The following is a 24,767-nucleotide window of genomic DNA, read 5'->3' as shown; positions in this document are numbered from 1 at the left end:
TGGACTGATTAAATGTTATTGCTCTCCCTCCCTGTCTTAGCTTATTATTTGTCTTAGTTTGTTTTGCGCTGCTATAACAAAACACAGAAAACTGGGTAATTTATAAAGAAAAGAGATTTATTTCTTACAATTCCAGAGGGCCTGAGAAGTTAAAAAGTGAGGAGTCCTCATCTCACAAGGGCCTTCTTGTTACATCACCCCAGATTGGAAAGCAGAGGAGCAGAAGAGCCCAGGGGTGAGGGGAACTCCTGTGATAATGGCATTAATTCATTCATGTGGGCAAAGCCCCCATGACCCCCCTGAAAGGTCCCACCTCTCACTATTGTTGCATTGAGGATTAAGTTTCCAATACATAAACCTCCAGAGAGATGTTCAAACCACAGCACTAGTCATGTATTTATTCTTTTTGGTTTTTTATTGGAGACAAACTCTCGCTCTGTCCCCCACATTTCAGTGCAGTGGTGTGATCTCCACTCACTGCACCCTCTGTGCCCAGCTAATTTTTGTATTTTTACTAGAGACAGAGTTGGCCCGGCTGGTCTTGAACTCTTGGCCTCAAGTGATCCATCCGCCTCAGCCTCCCAAAGTGCTGAGATTGCAGGCATGAGCCACCACACTTGGCCTATTTTATTCTCTAGTAGATAATCTGGGGGAGAAACTTGCTTTCTTGACTTAAGAAATACATATAAATTAAGAGTTACTACTTTCTGGATAATATAAAGACTTCGGTATACTTGAACTTACCTCCCTTGTGTCTAGACTTACATGCTCTAGGTTTTATATACTTTTAGTATTTTAAACCCCATGAGACATTTTATTATTGCTTATATATTTTATGTTTAGATATTTTCATATTATATATTCAGTTTTTATTAATCTTCATTTCTTCCTGCATACTTCTGCTTCCATTTGGCTGAAATTTTTCAAAACAATAAAAAATAGCAGTCTGCAGATTAAAGAAGCCCTATGAGGTCCAGGGATAAAGAGAAAGAAAACCACATCTAGAAACATCACAGAAAAAGTGCTGAATCTTGCATTCTTTGGTTTCTTTGTGCTTTAATCTAGATATTATCTTCTGACTTGTCATCTAGTTCACTAATTTTCTCTTCAGCTGGATCTAATCTGTCATTAGATCCATCCATTAATTTCTAGATTTTTAGTTTTATTTTTCAGTTCTAAAAATTCACTTTGATTATTTTATAATTTACAGCATACCACTGAAATTCTGTCTTGTTTTTCATTAACAAATTAGCATTTTTAAAAGTATTTTTTATTTTTATTTTTAAATTTTTAAATTTTATTTGGTTTTTTGAGACACAGTCTCACTCTGTCACCCAGGCTGGAGTGCGGTAGCATGATCTCAGCTCACTGCAACTTCCACCTCCCGGGTTCAAGCGATTCTCCTGCCTCAGCCTCCCATATAGTTGGGACTACAGGTGCATGCCACCACTCGCAGCTAATTTATTTATTTTTATTTATTTTTTTATTTTTAGTAGAGACGGTGTTTCACCGTGTTGGCCAGGATGGTCTCGATCTCCTGAGCTCGTGATCCACCCGCTTTGGCCTCCCAAAGTGTTAGGATTACAGGTGTGAGCCACCACGCCCGGCCTAAACTTTTATTTATTTATTTATTTTTTTTTTGAGGCAAAGTCTTGCTCTGTTGCCCAGGCTGTAGTACAGTGGCACAATCTTGGCTCACTGCAACCTCTCCCAGGCTCAAGCAATTCTGCCTTAGACTCATGAGTTCCTGGGACTGCAGGCGCGTGTCACCACACCTAGCTAACTTTTGTATTTTTTGTAGAAGCAGGGTTTCACCACGTTGCCCAGGCTGGTCTGAAACTCCCGAGCTCAGGTGATCTGCCAGCCTCAGTCACCCAAAATGCTGGGATTACAGACATGAGCCACCACACCCAGCCAAAAGTCTGTTTTTAACATTTTTATTATTTTAATTTCCTCTGTATACATTATCTTTCTTTCATGTAGGCTTTCAGTCGTGTGGTATGGTCTTTCTATATGTCTGATTATTTTCTAATGCTATGCCAGACATTGTATAGGAAAAACTATAGAGATAAGTGTGGGCTCTCACTACTGTTTTCTTCTAGAGAGGATTTATATGTTAGAGAGGATTTATATGTTTTTCTGCCACTAGTAGTTTTTTGGGGGTTGGTAGGGATGCAAATTATTCAAATCCTTCTTAATCTGGTCAGGAATTCAGATGTTCTGAGGCTGGGAGTCGGTATCTATTCAGGCAAGTCTATGTATGGTTTACTATAACTACTACCTTGTAGCCTTTGAATTCCAATTTAAAGCCAGGGATGTGGCTGGTTGCAGGAGTCTTTTTCCTTGAACTACAATTTTTGTTCTCTATGTCTTACATCTTTTTTTTTTTTTTTTTTTTTTAAAACAAAGCCTTGCTCTTGTCCCCCCTGCCTGGAGTGCAATGGCATCATTTCTGTTCACTGCAACTGCCTCCCAGGTTCAAGCGATTCTCCTGCCTCAGCCTCCCTAGTAGCTGGGATTACAGGCACATGCCACCACACCTGGCTGATTTTTGTATTTTTAGTAGAGACGGGGTCTGACCGTGTTGGCTAGGCTAGTCTCCAACTCCTGACCTCAGGTGATCCACCCGCCTCGACCTTCCAAAGTGCTGGGATTATAGGCGTGAGCCACCATGCCCAGCCTGTCTTACATCTCTTTAGAAAATGCGTCTTCAGTTTCTTACCCTCTCAACTAGAACTTTTGTATTGCAATGGTACCATCAGTGAGAAAGTATGCCACATAATAGGCTGACCTCTCTGGGCTTCCATTCTTTTCTTATTTGGGCCTCAGTAATTGCCCACTATCTCAGTAGCTGTATTATGCCTTCAGACAAATGAATTGTGTGTGTGTGTGTGTGTGTTTATTTGGACAACAGGGTTGGTTAAACCACTTATTCCACCATTGGCAGGAGAGGACTTCCTATACTCATTTTATTAGTTTCTTTTTAAATCGTTCCGAATTATATATTTGTTGTGATACTTTTAAGATCATCAATAGAAAGTAATGTATATATCGGCCCTTTTTCTAGGTGCTACCATATTGGGGAAATCCTCATGATAGAAAAGTCATCAGAAGGTTCTGGAGTCAGGTAACATTCTACTTAAACTGCATACATACATACCATGCATGCAGTCATTATTTCTCTAATCGATGTGGATAATTTCTTTTAGACAAAATCTTATTTATTATATATTTCTGGACACTGATCAAGTTTCCATTTTTCTCATACAGTACTTTTCCTATTGTAGGCAATCAACTGGACTTGATTTCCAGGATTAATTAAGAATCTTTTTTTTTGAGACAAGGTCTTACTCTGTTGCCCAGGCTGGAGTGCAGTGGCATGATCACAGTTCACTGTAGCCGTGACACCCTGGCTCAAGCAATCCTCCCACCTCAACCTCCCGAACTACAAGCAGGAGACAGCACACCCTATGGGCTTGCTACACCACGCCTGGCTAATTTTTGTATTTTTTGTAGAGATGTGGTTTCAACCTGTTGCACAAAATGGTCTCAAACTCCTGGGCTTAAGTGATCCTCCTGCCTCAGCCTCCCAAAGTGCTGGGATTACAGGTGTGAGCCACCACACCTGGCCAGAACTTTTTTCTTTAATAAACTGAAGACTAGTTTTCAGCCTAGTTTGTGGTAAACGTGACTGCTTTAAAAACAGTAGTGACCGGGAATGGTGGCTCTTGCTTGTAATCCCAGTATTTTGGGAGGCTGAGGCAGGAGGATCACTTGAGTCCAGGAGTTTGAGACCAGCCTGGGTAACATAGTGAGACCCCATCTCTACGTAAAATAAAATAAAATAAATTAGCCAGGCATGGTGGTGCATGCCTGTAGTCCCAGCTATTTGGGAGACTAAGGCAGGAGGATCACTAGAGCCCAGGAGGTTATGTTTGCAGTGAACCATGTTCACACTGCTGTACTCTAACGTGGGTAATGGAGTGAGACCCTATCTTAACAATAGTAAAACAAACGAAACCCCACAGTATGGTTCACTTCACTGCACATCTCCCTACCATATGGGAGAAGCACATCTTCAGGGCTATCTTAAACATTTCGGCCCTAGAAAACCAGTCCATACATCAGTTCCTTATTATGAATTATTAGGTTTCTCTTTTCACCCTTCCCCTTTTATATTTACAGAAGACCCTCTACACTCAGGATGCCCCCTTCCATGTGGTTATTACCAGCTATCAGCTGGTGGTGCAGGATGTAAAGTATTTCCAGCGGGTCAAGTGGCAATACATGGTACTGGATGAGGCTCAGGCGCTCAAGAGTAGTTCCAGGTAACATGAGTAGCAGAAACCAAACTCAATGCATTGGGTTAAGTATACACACACACATAGACACAGACACACACACACAGACACACACACACACACACACACACACACACACAGAGACTTGTGTATATGAATGAAGATATGAGAAGTTTTATTTTATTTTTTTTGTAGAGACAAGGTCTCGCTTTGCTGCCCAGGCTAGTCTTGAACTCCTGGCTTCAAGCGATCCTCTTGCATCGGCCTCCCCAAGTGTTGGGATTACAGGGATGAGCCACCCGTCCAATATATGAGAGGTTTTAAATCAGACGTGACATGATCTCTGCATCAGTCATGTACCTGATCAGAAGACAGAAATTCCCTTTTTTTATTTTTTCATGGAGCACAAATGTTAATGCCAAGAATACGAAGACTTTTCTCAACTTTTATCTCCCTATTCAAGAAGGTGACATTTTTACAGGTCATCTCTTCAGGGAAAATTTCTGTAGAGGAGGGAGTCTCTGCCCTTGCTTTAAGGTATTATTTTAGACAGGAGTTCTAAGTAGGAAGTAGAATGTTAGGTTATGTGGATTGGATGCTCTGTTTGTTTTATGTAGATTATCTGAGTCCCTGGATGGTTTTCAGATCTCCCAGAATCCTTTTATTTTAAGTCGTGTGTTTAAAATATTCCAATACCTTTGAAGTCCCAAAGTAAAAAAAAAGTGTTATTTGGTGATATTAAACCTTGGCTTTGATGTATTTTTTATTAACTCTTGGTGAGTCCTTAGAACTTTATTAGAGGTCTGTGTTAACTGGCTGGATGATATTTTCTGCAGAACTTTCTTTTTTCTTTTCTTTCTTTCTTTTTTGTTTTTTGAGACGTAGTTTCGCTGTTGTTACCCACACTGGAGTGCAGTGGCGCAGTCTCGGCTCACTGCAACCTCCACCTCCCAGATTCAAGCAATTCTCCTGCCCCAGCCTCCTGAGTAGCTGGGATTACAAGTGCTTGCCACCATGCTCTGCTAATTTTTGTTATTTTTAGTAGAGACGGGGTTTTGCCATTTTGGGTCTCGAACTCCTGACCTCAGGTTATCCACCTGCCTCTGCCTCCCAAAGTGCTGGGATTACAGGCATGAGCCACTGTACCTGCCCTTCTGTGGAACTTTCTATCCTTGGAAAGGTGTTACTTCCTACAGCAATCTTTTTTTTTTTTTTTTTGAGACAGGGAACAGGGTCTTGCTCTGTTGCCCAGGATGGAGTGGTACAATGGCACAGTTGGGGCTCGCTGCAGCTTCGACCTCCCTGTCTCAAATGATCCTCTCATCTCAGTCTCAGAGCTGGGACTATAGGCGGGTGCCACCATGCTGAGCTGATTTTTTGTATTTATAGTAGAGACGGGGTTTATCCATGCTGCACAGGTTGGTCTTGAACTTCTGGACCCAAGCCTCCCAAAGTGCTGGGAGTACAGACATGAGCTGCCATGCCTGGCATACCGCAGTTGTTTGAAGGAGCATATGCCTTTGGCCAGGAGCAACGAAGACTCATTTTACGTTTTCTTCTCTTTTTTTTTTTTTTTTGAGACGGAGTCTTGCTCTGTCGCCCAGGCTGGAGTGCAGTGGCCGGATCTCAGCTCACTGCAAGCTCCGCCTCCCGGGTTCACGCCATTCTCCTGCCTCAGCCTCCCGAGTAGCTGGGACTATAGGCGCCCGCCACCTCGCCCAGCTAGTTTTTTGTATTTTTTAGTGGAGACGGGGTTTCACCATGTTAGCCCATGTTGGGATGGTCTCGATCTCCTGACCTCGTGATCCGCCCGTCTCGGCCTCCCAAAGTGCTGGGATTACAGGCTTGAGCCACCGCGCCCGGCCCCGTTTTCTTCTCACACAACACTCCTCATAACTGCTCCCTCCAAACTCATACTGGAAGTGTACAGATTAATAATTTTAACACTTTATACTACAGATATGTACTTTCTAATTAGATGACTTATATCAGCAAAACTGACTAAAGATAATGGAAGAGTTTATAAAGCCAGAAATGATCCAACTCTGCCTATTTGAGGCTATTTTTTCTGAATCCAAATGCCATGTTTTCAGTAGAGAGGAGTCATTTCCCTTGAAAGTTTCCTGTTTTCAGCTTTGTTGAATAATGTTTTTCAGTTGAATACATGATAGAGTACTTGATTCTGAATGTTAGTTTTTTGGAAGGCATTTTTGTCAATATGGGGTCTCAGTAGGATAATTAAAGAATGATTTGTTGCTAACATGAATTTGTAACTTATTTTATTAAACAGCGTTCGTTGGAAGATCCTCTTACAGTTCCAGTGTCGGAATCGTCTTTTGCTAACCGGGACCCCAATTCAGAACACCATGGCAGAGGTAGGCACTAGTCCAGGTCCCAGGTTTTATATCTTCATAAAACAGAAGGATTCCAGCAGAGCATAGAATTCTTTACCCATTCGCCTGCAGTGCTACTGCTTTGTGTAAATTATAGTCCCCACATAAAAGACTTGCCCCAACTCATCTTTCAGGCATAGGCATCATTCCAGTTTTCTTATTCTCTGGCATAAGGCCAATGAGTTACTGTATTCTTTTGCATTTATGTAAGGAATACTGAGCACATTAGAAAATGTAAACATTTAACGCAGAGACGTGTTTTTGCTAGAGTTGAAATGTAATATTTGTTGACGCAGAGGGGAGCTAAAATTTTTGGGGGGAGTTAATTGATCATCTAGAATAAGGGTCAGAAATCTTTGTAGAGGCTGAGTGCAGTGGCTCATGCCTGTAATCCTAACAACTTGGGAGGTCGAAGTGGGAGGATGCCTTGAACCCAGCAGTTCAAGACCAGCCTGGGCAACATGGGGAAACCCCAACTCTACAAAAAAAAAAATCAAAAAATTGGCCAAGCATAGTGGTGCACGCCTGTAGTCCCAGCTACTTAGGAGGCTGAGTTGGGGTGATTGCTTGAATCCTCAGGTCGAAGTTGCAATGAGCCAAGATCATGCCACCGTACTCCAGCCTGAGCAACAGAGTGAGACTCCATCTCAAAAAAAACAAAAACAAAAAAAAGAAGAAAACTTCATAGAAACTGGCAGATAGAGCATGTTTTATAGAGTTTGTAGGCCATACAACCGTGGTTGCAGCTACTCAACTTTGCTTGTTTAGTATAGTAGCCATATACAATACATACAAGTGAATGGCCATGGCTATGTTTCAATAAAACTTGATTTAAAATAGTGGTAGACCAGACTTGGCCCAACAGGCCATGTTTTTCTAACCCCTAATCTAGGATTATTAGTAGCAAGTTATCATACCTTAGGTTGTGTTGAATTATGGGATAGATTTTTATAAGAAGATCGTTAAAACTATTCCATTGCAAAATCTGAGCATGACTTTCACTTTCAAACTTTTAGTTTGAAATTAATTGAAAAATAATCACACTTTGCTACAGCACCTAATAAAATTAGGGTTGGTTGATGAGGCAAGCATGTAGTTGAATTCATTCATTCTCTGTCTTTCACTCACATATACACATGGATCTAGGCACTTACACACGAATACACCTGCAGTTATCTCTTTCTGTCTACCCTAATACATCCTTACACACTGTCATTTTGTTGCTTTATAGCTATTTCATTTGTGTCTTTGTTTACAGCTTTGGGCTCTGCTGCATTTCATTATGCCAACATTATTTGATTCACATGAAGAATTTAATGAATGGTTTTCCAAGGACATTGAGAGCCATGCCGAAAACAAATCCGCTATTGATGAGAGTGAGTACTATTATGAACTGGCTTTCTTTCTGTCTACCTATCAGTATAGGCAACCACATAATTGCATATTTTATTTTATTTGAAGAATTTTTCTTTCAATATACATAGACAAATCAGGGAAACAAAACCACATATTTTGCTTATAAAATGCTTACATTTTTTGTACGTATTTAACAGTCAAAAAAGAATTAATTTAGATGATTACTACTATAGTCTTGTCTAATCAAGGCAGATCAGGCTTGATTCATAAAGTACTATATTTTAGCTTGCAGAATTCACGTTTCCCATTTAGATCTTGGAAAATTCATATTGGCCAGGCATGGTGGCTCACACCAGTAATCCCAGCACTTTGGGAGGCTGAGGTGGGCAGATCACCTTAGGTCAGGAGTTTAAAACCAGCCCGGCCAACATGGTAAAACCCTATCTCTACAAAAATACAAAAATTAGCCGGGCATGATGATGGCAGGTGCCTGTAATCCCAGCTACACGGGAGGCTGAGGTAGGTGAATCGCTTGAACCTGGGAGTGGTGGAGGTTGCAGTGAGCCGAGATTGCATCATTGCACTCCAGCCTGGGTGACAGAGCAAGACTCCATCTCAAAAGAAAAATTCATATTTAATTGTTTGTGTAATGGGTCAAGGCTTTTTTCCTATGATAAAAACAGCAAATATTAGAAGGGTCATTTTGTTATTTTTCTCTCTGTCTTAGAATTTGTTTCCGTTGTATTTTTAGCCTTATCAATACTTTTGATCTTGTTGAATAATATCTCTCTGATTTTAAGAGCATTCTGGAGTGTTTATTACACAGACATGAGCTTGCTCACTATTAGAAAAGTCCTTATGTGGTTTTACACTACAAGTTGTTAATTTACTGACATCTCTTGGAAGGTAATTTTTGGGGAACACTGACAGTCCCAGGTAATTTTTATTATACTTATAACCCTGTTATTGGTAAAGTGTCCCTAAAACGTAAAAATGAATTCTAATGAAAATAGAGCCTAATACATTTACCCTGTTGACTATAGCAAGATGGTACAGAAAGTTAAAATTCCTTGCTTTCCTACTTGGGGAAAAGTTTCAGTCTACTTTTAGAGAATCATTGAGCCAAAGGATTTTTGAAGAGTTCAGTGAGAGATGAATGTGGTATTTGTTCCTGTTGTTTTTGTGAAATCAGTATAATGTATTATTTGGGGGCCTCCTGGCATTTCAGATCAACTTTCTCGCTTACACATGATTTTGAAGCCATTTATGCTGAGGAGAATCAAGAAAGATGTGGAAAATGAATTATCTGACAAGGTGAGTAAAGAAGACCTCATGTGTTTAAGCATCATTAGGCACCAACTTAAGATTCCAGGGGGAGAAATTTGTTGGTATATGTTTAGTTGGAAAGTTTGCTTGAAGGAAGAGGTTTAAATTTGCATGGATCAAAGAGAACTTAAAATGAGGCAAATAATTGAGGAAAATAACATCTTTTTTTCTTTTTCTTTTAATGCTTTTTACTAGAGAATTTGAAACATTACAAAAGTAGAAAGATAGTGTAATGAATCCCCTTGACCCATTGTTCCATTACAATAATCATTAACTCTACCTCTCTCTTATTCAAAAGCAAATCCCGGATGTTTTATAAATGATTATTTGTTTATAAAGTGTTTTCATGTGTATTTCTAAAAGATTCAGTTTTTTAAAATACTGCCTAACTGCATGCCATTATCACACCCATTTCAAAAGACCAATTCCATGATAGCATCACATATCTAGTCAGTGTTCAGATATCTCCAGTTGTCTTTGTGTGTCTGTCTCTCTTCTTCAAAGAATTAATTTTGTAGCCAGGTGCAGTGGCTCACGCCTGTAATCCCAGCACTTTGGGAGGCCGAGGAGGGCGGATCATGAGGTCAGGAAATCGAGACCATCCTGGTTAACATGGTGAAACCCTGTCTCTACTAAAAATACAAAAAATTAGCCAGTCGTGGTGGCAGGAGCTTGTAGTCTCAGCTTCTCGAGAGGCTGAGACAGGAGAATGGCATGAACCCAGGAGGCGGAGCTTGCAGTGAGCCAAAATCACGCCACTGCACTCCAGCCTGTGCGACAGAACGAGACTCTATCTTAAAAAAAAAAAAAAAAAAGAATTTGTCAGAATAAGGATACAAGCAAGGTCCACACATAGCATTTGGATGGTCTGTCTCTCAGTATCTGGTTTGTTGTTTCTTTTGAGGCAGGGTCTTACTCCTTCACCCACACTGGAGTGCAGTGGCACAATCTTGGTTTACTGTTGTCTTGACCACCTGGGCTCCAGTGATCCTCCCCTGTCAGCCTCCCAGGTAGCTGGGACTACAGGTGTGTGCTACAACACCTGGCTAATTTTTGTATTTTTTTTTATTTTTTGTAGTGACCAGTTTTGTCATGTTGCCCATGCTGGTCTCAAACTCCTGAGTTCAAGGGATTCACCTGCCTGGGCCTCTGAAAGTGCTGGGATTATAGGTGTGAGCTACTGTGCCCGACCTCTTAGTATCTTTTAATCCCTCCCTTCTTTTTTCCCCCTTGTAATTTTTTTTTTTTTGTAAGACAAGGGCTCGCTCTGTCACCCATGGTGGACTGCAGTGGTGCAATCATGGCTCACTTCAGCCTTGACCTCCTTGGCTCAAGCAATCCTCCCACCTCAGCCTCCCTAGTAGCTGGGTCTACAGGTGTACACCACCACACCTGGCTAATTTTTCATTTTTTTATAGAGACAGGATCTTGCTATGTTGCCTAAGCTAGTCTGGACTCCAGCAATCCTCCCACCTCAACCTCCCAGAGTGCTAGGACTATAAGCATGAGCCACCGTGCTGGACTTAAAAAATCAGGGATTGTATGTATATACACTTCAAAGAGAGGAGTGGAACTGTACCTTTTCAGCCTCCCTAGTAGATGGTACTATAGGTACACACCACCATGCCTGGCTAATTATTTATTTATTTATTATTTTTTTGAGACTGAGTCTTGCTCTGTCAACCAGGCTGGAATGCAGTGGCACGATCTCGGCTCACTGCAACCTCTGTCTGCCTGGTTCAAGCAACTCTCCTGCCTCAGCCTCCCAAGTAGCTGGGACTACAGGTGTGCACCACTGTGCCCAGCTAATTTTTGTATTTTTGGTGGAGATGGTGTTTCACCATGTTGGTTGGCCAGGATGGTCTCGATCTCTTGACCTCATGATCCACCCGCCTCGGCCTCCCGAAGTGCTGGGATTACAGGCATGAACCACCACATCCGGCCCTGATTTTTTATTTTTCAATTTTTGTAGAGTCAGGGTCTTCACTGTGTTGCCCAGGCTGGTCTCAGAACTCCTTGGCTCAAGTGATTCTCCTGCCTTGGCCTCCCAAAGTGCTGGGATTACAGGTGTGAGTCACTGCACCCAGCTAGTTCATAATTGTTGTTTAGTGCTACATAGGGAGGTGATCTGAAGATCTAGTATGGTGCTTAACCACTGTGTATAGTATGTGTTTCTTCAACATCATTTAGTGTTTTCTATCTTCTTATAGTTTTGTTAGGGAAAGTTAGAGAGGGCATTAAAGCAAAGATGACATGTGAGCCAAGTTTCAAATGATGAGTTGGCATTTACTAGGAAAATATGGTGGGAATGGAGGGCTAGGCAACAAGGGCAGCATGAGCAAAGATAGAGTAACATTCAAATATGCAGCCTGTTTTGGCTAACTTTCAGATAATTGTGGTTAAGTGACTAAGTGGTATGTGAGGAGGTTATGATGACGAGAAACTCAGACAGTAAGGTAGGTAGGTTAGATTATGGGAGAACTTTCTTTTTTTTTTTTTTTGGAGATGGAGCCTCGCTCTGTTGCCCAGGCTGGAGTGCAATGGTGCAATCTTGGCTCACTGCAACCTCTGCCTCCCGGGTTCAAGTGATTCTCCTGCCTCAGCCTCCTGGGTAGCTAGGATTACAGGCTCATGCTACCACATCCGACTAATTTTTGTATTTAGTAGAGACGGAGTTTCACTGTGTTGGCCAGGCTGGTCTTGAACTCCTAACCTGTGATCTGCCCACCTCAGCCTCCCAAAGTGCTGGGATTACAGGTGTGAGCCACTGCACCCGGCCTGATTATTGGCGGCTTTCTTTGCCGAGATGAGAAGTTTCAACATTTTACTATAGGCAGAAATGCACATTGAAGATTTTTTAGCAGTTGAATTCCTTTATGAGCTATATGTGGAATGTATATCACAACCAGAAGAAACTGGAGGCAGGAAGACCGCAAAATATTATCAGTCTATACTATATCAGATGAGGGCCAGCAGCAGGCAATGGGTGTGATTAGAAAGGGTGGTAGATTTCCAAGCTGAATTGAAGGATTTAGGAAATACTAGAACACGGGGTGTCAGAGAGCATTCAGAAGTGAATTAAGTTTGTCTTTCCCAACTGATGGAATGGTAATGCTATTCACCAATTTAGTAAATTGTGGAAAAAAGAACTGTTTTTCTGACACATCACGTATGCAATTGCTGCAGACTGAGTGGTACTCTTAGAGTTAGTAGTTGCAGGTACTACCTGGGTATGTTTGGGAATATATTTTTGTATGTTACTGTGATGACTGCTAGTTGGCACTGTTAGAAGTGGAAGAAATTGCCCAGGGAAAGCAAATGGAATGAGTGGTGAAGAGAAGAGGGCTGAGGAATATACATGTTTTCTGAATGGTTGTCCAATTCACAGGTTTATAGAGATACTGAGTTCACATATGTTTATTCTCAATCATAATAATGGTTTGTGTGTGTTTTCAACTTTAAGCTTGATGCTGAATTTTCTTAGAAACTACTTTTCCAAATATAAATGTTCTTATTAATTTTTAGATTGAGATTCTAATGTATTGCCAACTGACCAGCCGACAGAAACTGTTATATCAGGCATTAAAGAACAAAATTTCCATTGAGGATTTATTGCAGTCTTCTATGGGCTCTACCCAACAAGCACAGAACACCACCAGCAGCCTCATGAATCTGGTCATGCAGTTTAGGAAGGTAAGAGCTTAGGTCAGTTGCCTTGAAGTTTTGTTTTTTTGTTTTTTGGGGTTTTTTGAGATAGAGTCGTCTAGCTCTGTCGCCCAGGCTGGAGTGCAATGGCGCGATCTTGGCTCACTGCAACCTCTGGCTCCCAGGTTCAGGTGATTCTTCTGCCTCAGCCTCCCAAGGAGCTGAAACTATAGGAGCCTGCCACCATACCTGCAATTTTTAGTAGAGATGAGGCTTCCCCATGTTGGTCTCAAACTCTTGGCCTCAAGTGATCCACCCACCTCGGCCTCTCGAAGTGCTGGGTGAGCCACTGCGCCTGGCCTTGAAGTTGTCTTTGTAACCCACTTCAAGAAAAACAGTCTATCCTTGATGTCAGATAAACAAAGGCTGTTAATGAGATGAAAATGGGAAAGTATCCATTCCCAAAGGTAAACATTTGGGATTTGGGATCCCCTATCATTACGTATAAAGATGTCTGCATGTGGTAATATTGTCTTACCATTTACCTTCCTTTTAGGTGTGTAATCACCCAGAGTTATTTGAACGACAAGAAACTTGGTCTCCATTTCATATTTCCCTAAAGCCATACCACATTTCAAAGTTTATCTACCGTCATGGACAGATCAGGGTCTTCAATCATTCACGAGACAGGTAGGGAAGTATTACTATCTGTTCGCTCTTAGTGTTTTATAATTTACAGTTTTATTGCTTAGCAGATAAATATAATGGAGAGTATATGAGATCTCCAACAATGAGGCGTTTAAGTAAAGGGTGGACAACTATTTGTTGAGGGATCTTATGGAAGGAATTTGAGCACTGTTAAATCTTCAACTAGGTAGCCTTAAAGGCACTAGTCACTTCTGGTTCTTCTTTGAATCAGGAATGTGCACGGATTTGTAAATAATATACTTGCAGCCAGCATGCATATCTATGCCCCATTGCTGAAATTGGTTTGTGATGGCTTACTTTACATTTGGAATTGCACTTGTGGGTGAACTGATTGTATTGTAAGTTAATCATATTTACCTTTTTCTCAGAGTCGGCAATGATAAATTTAATAAAGTTTAAAGTGGTTGTTAAGGTGATACACTAGAGACGACTTCCATTCGGAAAATAGATGTGTGGTCCATTCCACACCTGTGAGTTATTATGGCCCTGGCTTCTGAATTTTTAAACAAGTTCCCAGGGTTTTTTTCTGCATATCAACATTTGAGAACCATGGATTTAGAAAGCTCTTTTGTAGAGAAACTCATCACCAGTATTTAGTTTAATGAAACTGAAATTGAAACACATTTCTTGGATTTTACTTTATGAGTTATTTGTAGCTCCAGGTTAATATTTAACTTGAGCAGGGGGAAACAGGCCAGAGCTATATTGCTTTTTTGTTTAATATAGTATACGATGCCTTAGGGCACTAGAATTGTGATTCTCTGAAATAAATTGAGACTACTTTTAACGTATTATCTTCTTACACTGTCGTTAAATACTTTGTATTTTTTGACATGTATGCTATGATTTTTGCTTGGTAATGTTGCAAGAAACTTCTTAAAAGTGAAAATAATTCCAAAACTAAAAGGTTTTACTTGGTATGGAGCCTCTAGTCTAGTTAACTTTCCATTATTTATATTTGGGTTTGGCTTTATTTTATTTACTTACTTTGCAGGTGGTTAAGGGTTCTTTCTCCATTTGCACCAGACTATATCCAACAGTCTCTCTTTCATAGAAAAGGTAGGTGTTTTGATCTTTGGGAAAGGAGGTTTGTCAGGGTTTTACCAGGATGCTCTTTGTTTTGCTGAGAGACTGATTTAGAACGAGTATTAGTTTTGCCTATATGGTAGGCCTTTATTTATAAAATCTTGGTAAGATTTAATTAAGGAAATTAGTTATCTTTATAGGCTCTCTGATTTGTAGCTATGAGAGGAAGAAGTAGAAAATAGTATTATTGACTTTCTGTCTTTATTTTATACCTGCCTTTCAAGAATATCTTGCCCTTGAAACTTGACAAAGTCAGTGCTGGAGTCTCTCATTAATGAGACTTCCATCCGTCTTAGCCTAAGGAAAAGAAGCTACTCAACTTTGCGCATTGTCCAAAATATTAAGGCCAAGGTTCAGGACCTTTCACCTCTGTCATGTCCTTATCTTTTTCCTGGCGTTGGACAAAGAGAAGCCATTTAGGCAAGCATCCAAAAATCCCAAAGGTAACATAGGAGCCATCTCTAGTCTGGTCCATATATGCCGTATCTCATAGGCCTGCCTCCCTTATCTATAATTGTAGTATAAAGGTGTGGCACCCTAACTTCCACCAAAGTGGCTAGATCAGAACCTTTAGAATAGTGTTTTGTTCTTAAGTCAGAACTCAGCAGTTGAGCAGGCTTTAACTGAGCATCGTCTCTTGGTTTGCTGTTGGGTTTCAAATTGTCTTTTCTATTTCAGGTATTAATGAAGAAAGCTGTTTCTCTTTCCTTCGCTTTATTGATATATCTCCGGCAGAAATGGCAAACCTTATGCTTCAGGGACTTTTGGCCAGGTGAGAGGTTTGCTTATTGTTTGATAAGAGAGCAGTTAGGAATAAATGGGACAGATATTGAATACTGTGGAATTAAATATTTAATATTAAATCATCTTAGGGAACTTGTCGTTAATTCTCTTTTGTTAAGAATGAAGTTTGTAGGCCAGGCATGGTGGCTCATGCCTGTAATCCCAGCACTTTGGGAGACCGAGGTGGTTGGATCACCCGAGGTTGGCAGTTCGAGACCAGCCTGACCAACATGGAGAAACCCCATCTCTAAAAAATACAAAATTAACTGGACATGGTGGTGCATATCTGTAATCCCAGCTACTCAGGAGGCTGAGGCAGGAGAATTGCTTGAACCTGGGAGGTAGAGGTTGCCGTGAGCTGAGATTGTACCATTGCACTCCAGCCTGGATCAGTTGAGGCCAGCCAGGATCAGTTGAGGCAACAAGAGCAAAATTCCGTATAAAAAAAAAAGAATAAAGTTTGTTCTCCAGGCCCAGGTGCAGTGGCTCACACTTGTAATCCCAGCACTTTGGGGGGCCAAGGCGGGTGGATCACTTAAGGTCAGGAGTTCAAGACTAGCCTGGCTAACATGGTGAAACCCCATCTCTACCAAAAATACAAAAATTAGCTGGGTGTGGTCGTACACCCTTGTAGTCCCAGCTACTCGGGAGGCTGAGGCAAGAGAATTGCTTGAACCCGGGAGGCGAAGGTTGCAGTGAGTCAAGATCGCTCCACTGCACTCCAGCCTGGACAACAGAGCGAGACTCCATCTCAGAACAAAGCAAAACAAACAAACAGACTAATTTGTTATTCATAAGTGAATTGTACCTTTCTTTTGCTCATTTAATAATTGTATGATGCTTCATAATATACCTTAAATAGGCCAGGCGCAGTGGTCATGCCTGTAATCCAGCACTATGGGAGGCTGAGGCAGGTGGATCACCTGAGGTCAGGAGTTTGAGAGCAGCCTGGCCAACATGGTGAAACCCTGTCTGTAATAAAAATACAAAAATTAGCCAGTCATGGTGCCAATGGCCTGTTCTAGCTACTCAGGAGGCTGAGGGGGGAGAATCGCTTGAACCCAGGAAGCAGAGGTTGCGGTGAGCCTAAATCATGCCACTGCACCCCAGCCCAGGCAACAGAATGAGAATACACACACACACACACACACACACACACACACACACACACACACACACACACATACACACACACACACACACACATACACCACACACCACACACATATGTATACACACACACACACACACCCCTTAAATATAAACTGTTTAGGCTTTTCTCCCGTAATTTCTAGTAAGTCTTGTTTTACTTATTTCTACAGGGCGAATGGAAGCTGGTGATTCATTTAGTTAGTGGTGATTGCAGCATAGCCTGCCTCAAGTGTTATGGGAAGTTTAATTCTCTGTTCTTTGGTATAATGGTTCTCACTGATTTTATTACTTTTGATTTATGTAATTAGAAATGGTTATCTCCTTAATATGAAGGTTTTTTTTTTCTTTTTTGGAGACGAAGTCTCGCTCAGTTGCCTAGGCTGGAGTGCAGTGACTCAATTTTGGCTCACTGCAACCTCCACTTCCTGGGTTCAAGTTACTCTCCTGCCTCAGCCTCCCAAGTAGCTGGGATTATAGGTGTGCACAACCATGCCTGGCTAATTTTTGTATTCTTAGTAGAGATGGTGTTTTGCCATGTTGGCCAGGCCAGTCTCGGACTCCTGACCTCAGTTGATCCACCCACTTCGGCCCGCCAAAGTGCTGGGATTACAGACCTGAGCCACTGTGCCTGGCTGAAGACATTTTTATGATACGACTTTTTGTGCTAGAGGTGAATGTTTCTTTTTTCTTTTTCTTTTCTTTCATTTTGGAGACAGGATCTCACTGTGTTACCCAGGCTGGAGTGCAGTGGCGCGATCTCGGCTCACCGAAACTTTTACCTCTGAGGTTCAAGTGATTCTCCTGCTTCAGCCTCCCAAGTAGCTGCACCACCTCTACTTTTGTAGAGGTGAGGTTTCACCATGTTGGCCAGGCTGTTCCCAAATTCCTGGCCTCAATTGATCTACCTGTCTCATTCTCCCAAAATGCTGGGATTAAAGGCGTGAGCCACCGCACTCGGCCAAGGTGAATTTGTTTTTGTTTGTTTGAGACAGAGTCTTGCTCTGTTGCCCAGGCCGGAGTGCAATGGGGCGATCTCAGCTCACTACAATCTCCACCTCCCGGGTTCAAGCGATTCTCATGCCTCAGCCTCCCAAGTAGCTGGGATTACAGGCACGCACCACCATGCCCAGCTAATTTTTTTTTTTTTTTTTTTAAGTGGAGACCGGGTTTTGCCATGTTGGTCAGCCTGGTCTCAAACTCCTGACCTGAGATAATCCACCTGCCTTGGCCTCCCAAAGTGTTTGAATTACAGGCATGAGCCACTGCACCTGGCAAATTTTTTTTAATATTGATAGGAGCTTTGCGGAGGATTTTAGTTTTCATGGTAGCAAACCATGTAATGTGAAAGAATGTATCTGAAAGTAGGAAAGTAGGAAAGAACTGTTTCTAAAATGATAAAGATTTACAAAAGAGTTATGTTAATGAGAGACAATCCTTGGATCATTCCTTGCTGCTATGAACGACCCTCAAACCTCCATGGAGCACTGAATAAGTGTGTCTGCTGTGGTTTGTTTCAGATGGTTAGCTCTTTTCCTGTCTCTGAAAGCCTCCTACAGGCTCTATCAGCTACGCTCCTGGGGAGAGCCAGAAGGGGAGAGCCATCAGAGATACCTGAGAAACAAGGATTTCCTTCTTGGGGTTAATTTTCCACTCTCCTTTCCAAACCTTTGCAGCTGCCCTTTGTTAAAGGTAAGCACTTATTTGAGCGTACATTACCTCCTTAGTATCTTCTTTCCTTTTCCTTGAATCAGTAAAAATAATAGTAAAGTAAATGAAGGCCTGACAGAACCAAAAAGTTCCCAGAGGAGTGGGTGGTGCAGCGTATTGAGTTCTAACTTAATTTACACTTTGTATATATATTTTTGAGTGCATTTATATTTTCAAAATGTTTATTTTTTACATTACTGTGAAGTACACAGATCTTAAGTGTACAGCTCTGTGAATTTATATATGTGTATACTCTTGTGTAACAACCATCTAGGTTAATATATAGAACACTTCCTACTCCCTCATGCTCCTTTCTGTTTAATACCTCTAGTTTAGAAAAGACAAACCAACAATTAAAGGTAATTGCCATTCTACTTCTGTCACCATAGATTATTTTTGCTTGTTTTGGAACTTTATATAAATGGAATTATCTTGTATGTACACTTTTGTAACTGGGATTTTTCACTCAGTATTATTTACAAGTTTTGTCCATGTCATATATAGCATTATTTTTTTATGGCTATGAAGTATTACATTGTCTGAATGGACTACAATTTATTAGTCTGTTCTACTGTGGTAGATATTTTGGTTGTTTCCAGTTCTAGGTTATTATTAATGAAACCCCTATGCACATTTGTGTACATGTTATTTGATGAATGCAAACATTACTTTCTTTGGTGTTTACATCCAGGAATGGAATTGCTATACTGTCAAGTATAACTCTGTTTAGGTTTAGTAGCTTTTGCCAAACGTTTTTCCAAAATGGTTTTATAAATTTACATTTGCACCTACGGTATGTTATTCAGCATTCTCCACTACACCTGGGAATGGCAATCTGTTTTGTTTTATTTTGTTGTGTGACTCCTTATGAATAATCATTCCTTACAGTTATAATTATTTTAAGTAATTATTTTGAGTATTATATTTAAATATTATTATGTAGTGGCATCTCATTGTAATCTTAAATTGTATTTCCATGGAAAGTAATGATGATATGTACAGTTTCATACAATTCTTGGCCCTTACAGAATAGTAGGTGACAAAGAAGGTGAAATAAGGTGACAGGAACTGAAGTTATAGATGTAGGTCCAGATCATATGCAACCTCATAAGAATTGCCAAGGGTTTGGAATTTATTCTGAGTGAAATGAGTAATACTAGAGAGTTTTGAGAAGAGGAGTGACAGTTCATTTGTTAAAGTCCTTCAGCTAGATTGAAGTTTAGAAACTAGGTCATTTTCCTTGTATTCTATAGAAAATGTTATGAGGTAGTTTGACAGTTACTGTTGTGGAATGAAGGACATTCTTTGGCTAGGTCGTCCAGTATTTGTACCCTGTACACTGAAAAGCTCACATGATTTCCTTCTCTTCTGTTTTCCCAGTTGGTTTCTTAAGCATTGCTCCATGTAATTTTTGGACTTTGGAGAGGGAGTCAGTAATGCAAATTATTGTAACTGGATTCCAGCCTTTTTGGAATAATGCAGTCAGTGGTGGCAGGGTGATTTCCTGCTGGTGAAATATTCCTAGTACGTCTACTGGGAACACTGGTATGTCTGAAGAGTTGCTTAACCTTCTGTAAAAGATTAATTCCTTCTCTCAACCCCTAAATTTGGTAATATATGTTACTACTGTAATACATTTTTATCAATTCTGCTTTTTATACAAAAAGCACCATTCTTCCAAGAGATTGTTGTTCCCTGTTATGTAGACACCTGCATTTTTCTTAACACTAGAGATATGCATCATTCATTTGTATTCTCTGTTTTCTGAAAATATTATAGTATGTTCCAGAGCGTCTGCTTAGTGAGGTCCTTATGTCAGTTAGAATTGCCTGAGAAAGGCAGATGTGGGTAGTATGCTTTATGGGAAACTGGTCATAAGATATGTTTACCCAATTGAAAGATTCACTTATATTTACTCATTTTAATTTTATCCCATGTTGTGGATAGACATTTGCTCTTGTAGTGGTTTAGAGTATATACTGAATTAATGAGCTAATGGGCCACGGGGAACTGAAAGCTTATCATATATGTGTGAAGACACTGTTCTGCTTTCAGTCTCATCATCCTTATCTCCAACATATGTATGTATATTGAAATACCAACCAAGTAGTGTATTTTGCTAGAGCTTATTGTTCTCATAATTAATGATAAGACTGTCAGCCGGGTGTAGTGGCTCACACCTGTAATCCCAGCACTTTTTGAGGCTGAGGCAGGAGTTCAAGACCAGCCTGGCCAAAGTAGTGAAACCACCGCATCTACTAAAAATACAAAAATTAGCTGGGTATGGTGGCACGTGCCTGTAATCCCAGCTACTTGGGAGGCTGAGGCACGAGAATTGCTTAAACATGGGAGGCTGAGGTTACAGTTAGCAGAGATCACACCACTGCACTCCAGCCTGGGTGACAGAGCAAGACTCCTTCTCAAAAAAAAATAAAAATACAAAAAAAATTAGCTGGGTGTGGTGGCATGTGCCTGTAATTTCAGCTACTCAGGAGCCTGAGGCAGGAGAATCTCTTGAACACGGAGGCAGAGGTTGCAGTGAGCCGAGATCATGCAGCTGCACTCCAGCCTGGGCGAGAGAGCAAGACTCTGTCTCAAAAAAAAAAAAAAAAAAAAAATTAAAAATTAGCCAAGCATGGTGGTGGGTGCCTGTAGTCCTAGCTACTCAGTAGTCTGAGGCAGGAGAATCCCTTGAACCCAGGATGTCAAGGCTGCAGCGAACCCTGATTACACCACTGTACTCCAGCCTCGGTGACAGAGCGGGACCCTGTCTCAAAAAAAAAAAAAAAAAAAAAACTCAAAAAGGAAATCTTTGTTTTTCAGCCAAGCAAAATGATCATTAGATATTACCCACTCTTAAAGGTTAGCCTAGGTTCTGAATATAGAACCAGAAGCCAGCTGGGTGTGGTGGCTCATGCCTGTTAATCCCAGTACTTTGGGAGGCCGAGGCAGGTGGATCACCTGAGGTCAGCAGTTCAAGACCAGCCTGGCCAACATAGTGAAACCCCGTCTCTACTAAAAAAAAAAAATACAAAAATTAGCCAGGCATGGTGGTGGGCGCCTGTAATCCCAGCTACTAGGGAGGATAAGGCAGGAGAATCACTTGAACCCGGGAGGTGGAGGTTGCAATGAGTCAAGATCGTGCCATTGCACTCCAGCCTGCGGAACAGGAGCAAAACTCCGTCTCAAAAAAAAAAAAAAAAGAACTAGGAGCTCCAGATGTAACAATTAACAACAATGTAGAGGCTAGGCATGGTGGCTCATGCCTGTAATTCCATAATTCCAGCACTTTGGGAGGCTGAGGCGGGATGATCGCTTGAGCCCAGGAGTTAGAGACCAGCCAGGCCAACATGACAAAACCCCGTCTCTACCAAAAGAATACAAAAATTAACCAAACCTGATGCCATGTACCTGTAGTTCCACCTACTTGGGAGGCTGAGGTGGGAGGTTCGCCTGAGCCCAGTTGGTTGAGGCTAAAATAAACAGTGATCTCACCACTGCACTCTGGGCCTCTGAGGGTGACAGAGTGAGGCGCTCTACGTCTTTGCAAGAATGTGGTATTGTCTGTCTCTTCATTTAAACTTTGTTGGGTAGTGGTGTCTTATTGTGTCTTTAGTTAAATTTCTCTTGTGAAAATGATATTGAATACCTTTTCTGGTGTTTATTGGCCATTTGGATAATTGCCTTTATGAAATGTTTGTTCAAAACTCTTGCTTATTTTTCTATTGGGCTGACTGTATTTTTCTTATGATTTGTAGTTCTTTGTGTATTATAAATATCTTCTTCTCTGTAACTTTCTCATTTTCAGTGGTACCCTCCCCTGCCCACCTTTTTTTTGAAACAGGGTCTGGCTTGTTCTATTTCCCAGGCTGGAGTACACTGATGCAGTCATAGCTCAGGATTAGAGTTAGGTTAGGGTTAGGTTTACTGTGTTTTTCAGGCTGGCCTTGAACTCTGGCCTCAAACAATTCTCCAGCCTCAGCCTCCCAAAGCCCTGGAACTTAAGCGTGACCTATTGCACCCAGCCTCAGTGTTGTCTTCTGACGAATAGTTAATAATTTTTGTGTCCTGCTGAAGAATTCTTTGCCTCCAACAAATTCGTGAAGATAATTCTGTTTCTCTCCATATCCCATCTGTTGAAAAGACCATTCTTACTGGACTGTAGCATCACTTGTCAAGCAGGTGTCCATATATGTGTTGGTCAGTTTCTGAACTCTGTTCTCTTCCATGAACCCATTTGACTATCCTTGAACCAGTGCTACTCTATCTTAATAAGTACAGCTTCACAGTAAGTCTTGATAACTGGTGCACAGGTCCTCTGACTTTGCATTTCTTCTGTATTGTGTTGGCTGTTCTTAGCCCTTTGTGTATTCATGTAAATTTTAGAATTGGCATATAAATCTTATTTTATCATATCCTCTTTCCTTTTTTTTGGTAGCAGCAGGGTCTCACTATGTTGTATCCAGGCTAGTCTTGAACTCCTAGGCTTAAGCAGTTCTTCCACCTTGGCCTCCCAAGGTGCTGGGTTTACAGTTGTGAGCCCGTGTGCTCAGCTAAATCTTTAATCTCACCTCTTTTTAGCAGTCTAGGTAGTATAGGTCAGAAGTCCCCAAATGTTTTGATTATGTACCCCTGTAATAACAACATTCTTAATCTGTTTCTCCAATGTCTGTATGCTATTTTGTTTTAAATTGTGTACATGTACTAACATATTAATATTTACGTTGTGAAGTTTGCGTGTGCCTACTTTGGAAACCACTGATGGGAACATTTTATTTGAATAGGGAATGGTGGTAGAGGGGAGACTCAGTGTTTACTATAGAAGATATTCCTGTGTTTTACATGCTGTACATTGTTTTTCAAACTATTTTAAATTATTTGACCTCAAAGGTCCATGGGGGGCATTGATTGGTATATCGTAAGTGCTTATCGATTGAATGAATATCCAGTGTAGAATGTGATCTTTGGGAATTGTCTGGTGCTGCTTTTTTCATTGCTCTAGGCTACCTTCAGAACAGCCTCTTCCCAGTGTTAGTCCAGTCCAGCAAGGAGAAACATGTAATTAATGTTGTTTACAAACGTATTATTGCATACCACAGTAGGCAAAGTGTGTTCACAGTCATTATCCCTGTGCTGTATTTGGAAGAGTCACTCGTGCACGTATTGAAAATATACACTCACGCTTTAAAAAACACACACACACTTAATATGGTCCAAGATAAGACTTTAAATACTACACAATTAACTGCCTGATTAATGGTAGAGTTCAGAATGGGAGAAGATTACTTGATAGAAATAGTATTGTGAAGTTGCATGTAGGCTGGGTGTGGTGTTGGCTCGTGCCTTTAATCCCAGTACTTTAGGAGGCTGAGGTGGGAGGATTGCTTGGAGCCAGGAGGCAAGACCAGCCTGGACAACATAGTGAGACTGTGTCTCTAATTTTGAAAAAGTTAGATTTTGAGTGGTAGAGATTTGGATAGGCGGAACATAATTCCAAGTTAAGGATTTGAGCCAAAATAAAGGACAGTAATGACAGAACAGTCTAGAAGGGTAAGTTTGGAAAGTCTTTGAATGCCAGCCTATGTGGGTTTAGATAATAAGCCTGTTGTCCCAGCCCTATTTGTCTTACTTTCTTCAACAAATACTAACAGTTGTATTCCTGGGGTCAAAGTGTTGGCAGCCGCTGTGAAGCCATGAGAAGGAGTATTCTGGTAGCGAGTTCAAGTAAGGCTGCTAAATCACCAGTGTCATTATATCAAACCAGTTGGGGATCTTTGTTATTTGTATTTTATGAAAATTAACCTCAGAGTGTGGTTTTTTAGGAAGAATGGAGGCAGCAATCCATGTTAAGGAAGATCTTAAGCAAAAGTTTGAAGTGTCAGGTACTAAAGACCCGATAGCAATGGTTGTAACAGAAAGATTATGGAAAAGGGCAGCCGGGCACGGTGGCTCAAGCCTGTAATCCCAGCACTTTGGGAGGCTGAGACGGGCGGATCACAAGGTCAGGAGATCGAGACCATCCTGGCTAACACGGTGAAACCCCGTCTCTACTAAAAAATACAAAAAACTAGCCGGGCGAGGTGGCGGGCGCCTGTGGTCCCAGCTACTCGGGAGGCTGAGGCAGGAGAATGGCGTAAACCCGGGAGGCGGAGCTTGCAGTGAGCTGAGATCCGGCCACTGCACTCCAGCCTGGGCGACAGAGCCAGACTCAGTCTCAAAAAAAAAAAAAAAAAAAAAAAAAAAAAAAAAGATTATAGAAAAGGGATCAAGGGACTTTGATCGGTTTGGATATGGATGGGCACTGGAGATG

General features: G+C 41.1%; 1 protein-coding gene across 2 annotated transcripts in view; it reads left to right on the top strand.

Moving 5' to 3' along the window:
* Positions 1 to 24,767, top strand: part of INO80 (INO80 complex ATPase subunit) — a 140,899-nt gene that overhangs the window by 54,855 nt on the left and 61,277 nt on the right. For both annotated transcript variants that reach the window (XM_028850755.2, XM_015141961.3), the window contains exons 15-24: positions 3,068 to 3,127; positions 4,186 to 4,328; positions 6,592 to 6,676; positions 7,953 to 8,070; positions 9,279 to 9,364; positions 12,902 to 13,069; positions 13,578 to 13,711; positions 14,724 to 14,788; positions 15,494 to 15,587; positions 18,268 to 18,439. In XM_028850755.2, coding sequence (XP_028706588.1) covers positions 3,068 to 3,127; positions 4,186 to 4,328; positions 6,592 to 6,676; positions 7,953 to 8,070; positions 9,279 to 9,364; positions 12,902 to 13,069; positions 13,578 to 13,711; positions 14,724 to 14,788; positions 15,494 to 15,587; positions 18,268 to 18,439 — 1,125 coding nt within the window. The remainder of the gene's footprint in view (positions 1 to 3,067; positions 3,128 to 4,185; positions 4,329 to 6,591; positions 6,677 to 7,952; positions 8,071 to 9,278; positions 9,365 to 12,901; positions 13,070 to 13,577; positions 13,712 to 14,723; positions 14,789 to 15,493; positions 15,588 to 18,267; positions 18,440 to 24,767) is intronic.

This window comes from Macaca mulatta, chromosome 7 (genome assembly GCF_049350105.2).
Source record: "Macaca mulatta isolate MMU2019108-1 chromosome 7, T2T-MMU8v2.0, whole genome shotgun sequence".
Classification (NCBI taxonomy): Eukaryota; Metazoa; Chordata; class Mammalia; order Primates; family Cercopithecidae; genus Macaca; species Macaca mulatta.
The sequence above is the reverse complement of the archived record's forward strand: the minus strand, read 5'-3'. Positions and strand labels throughout refer to the sequence as shown.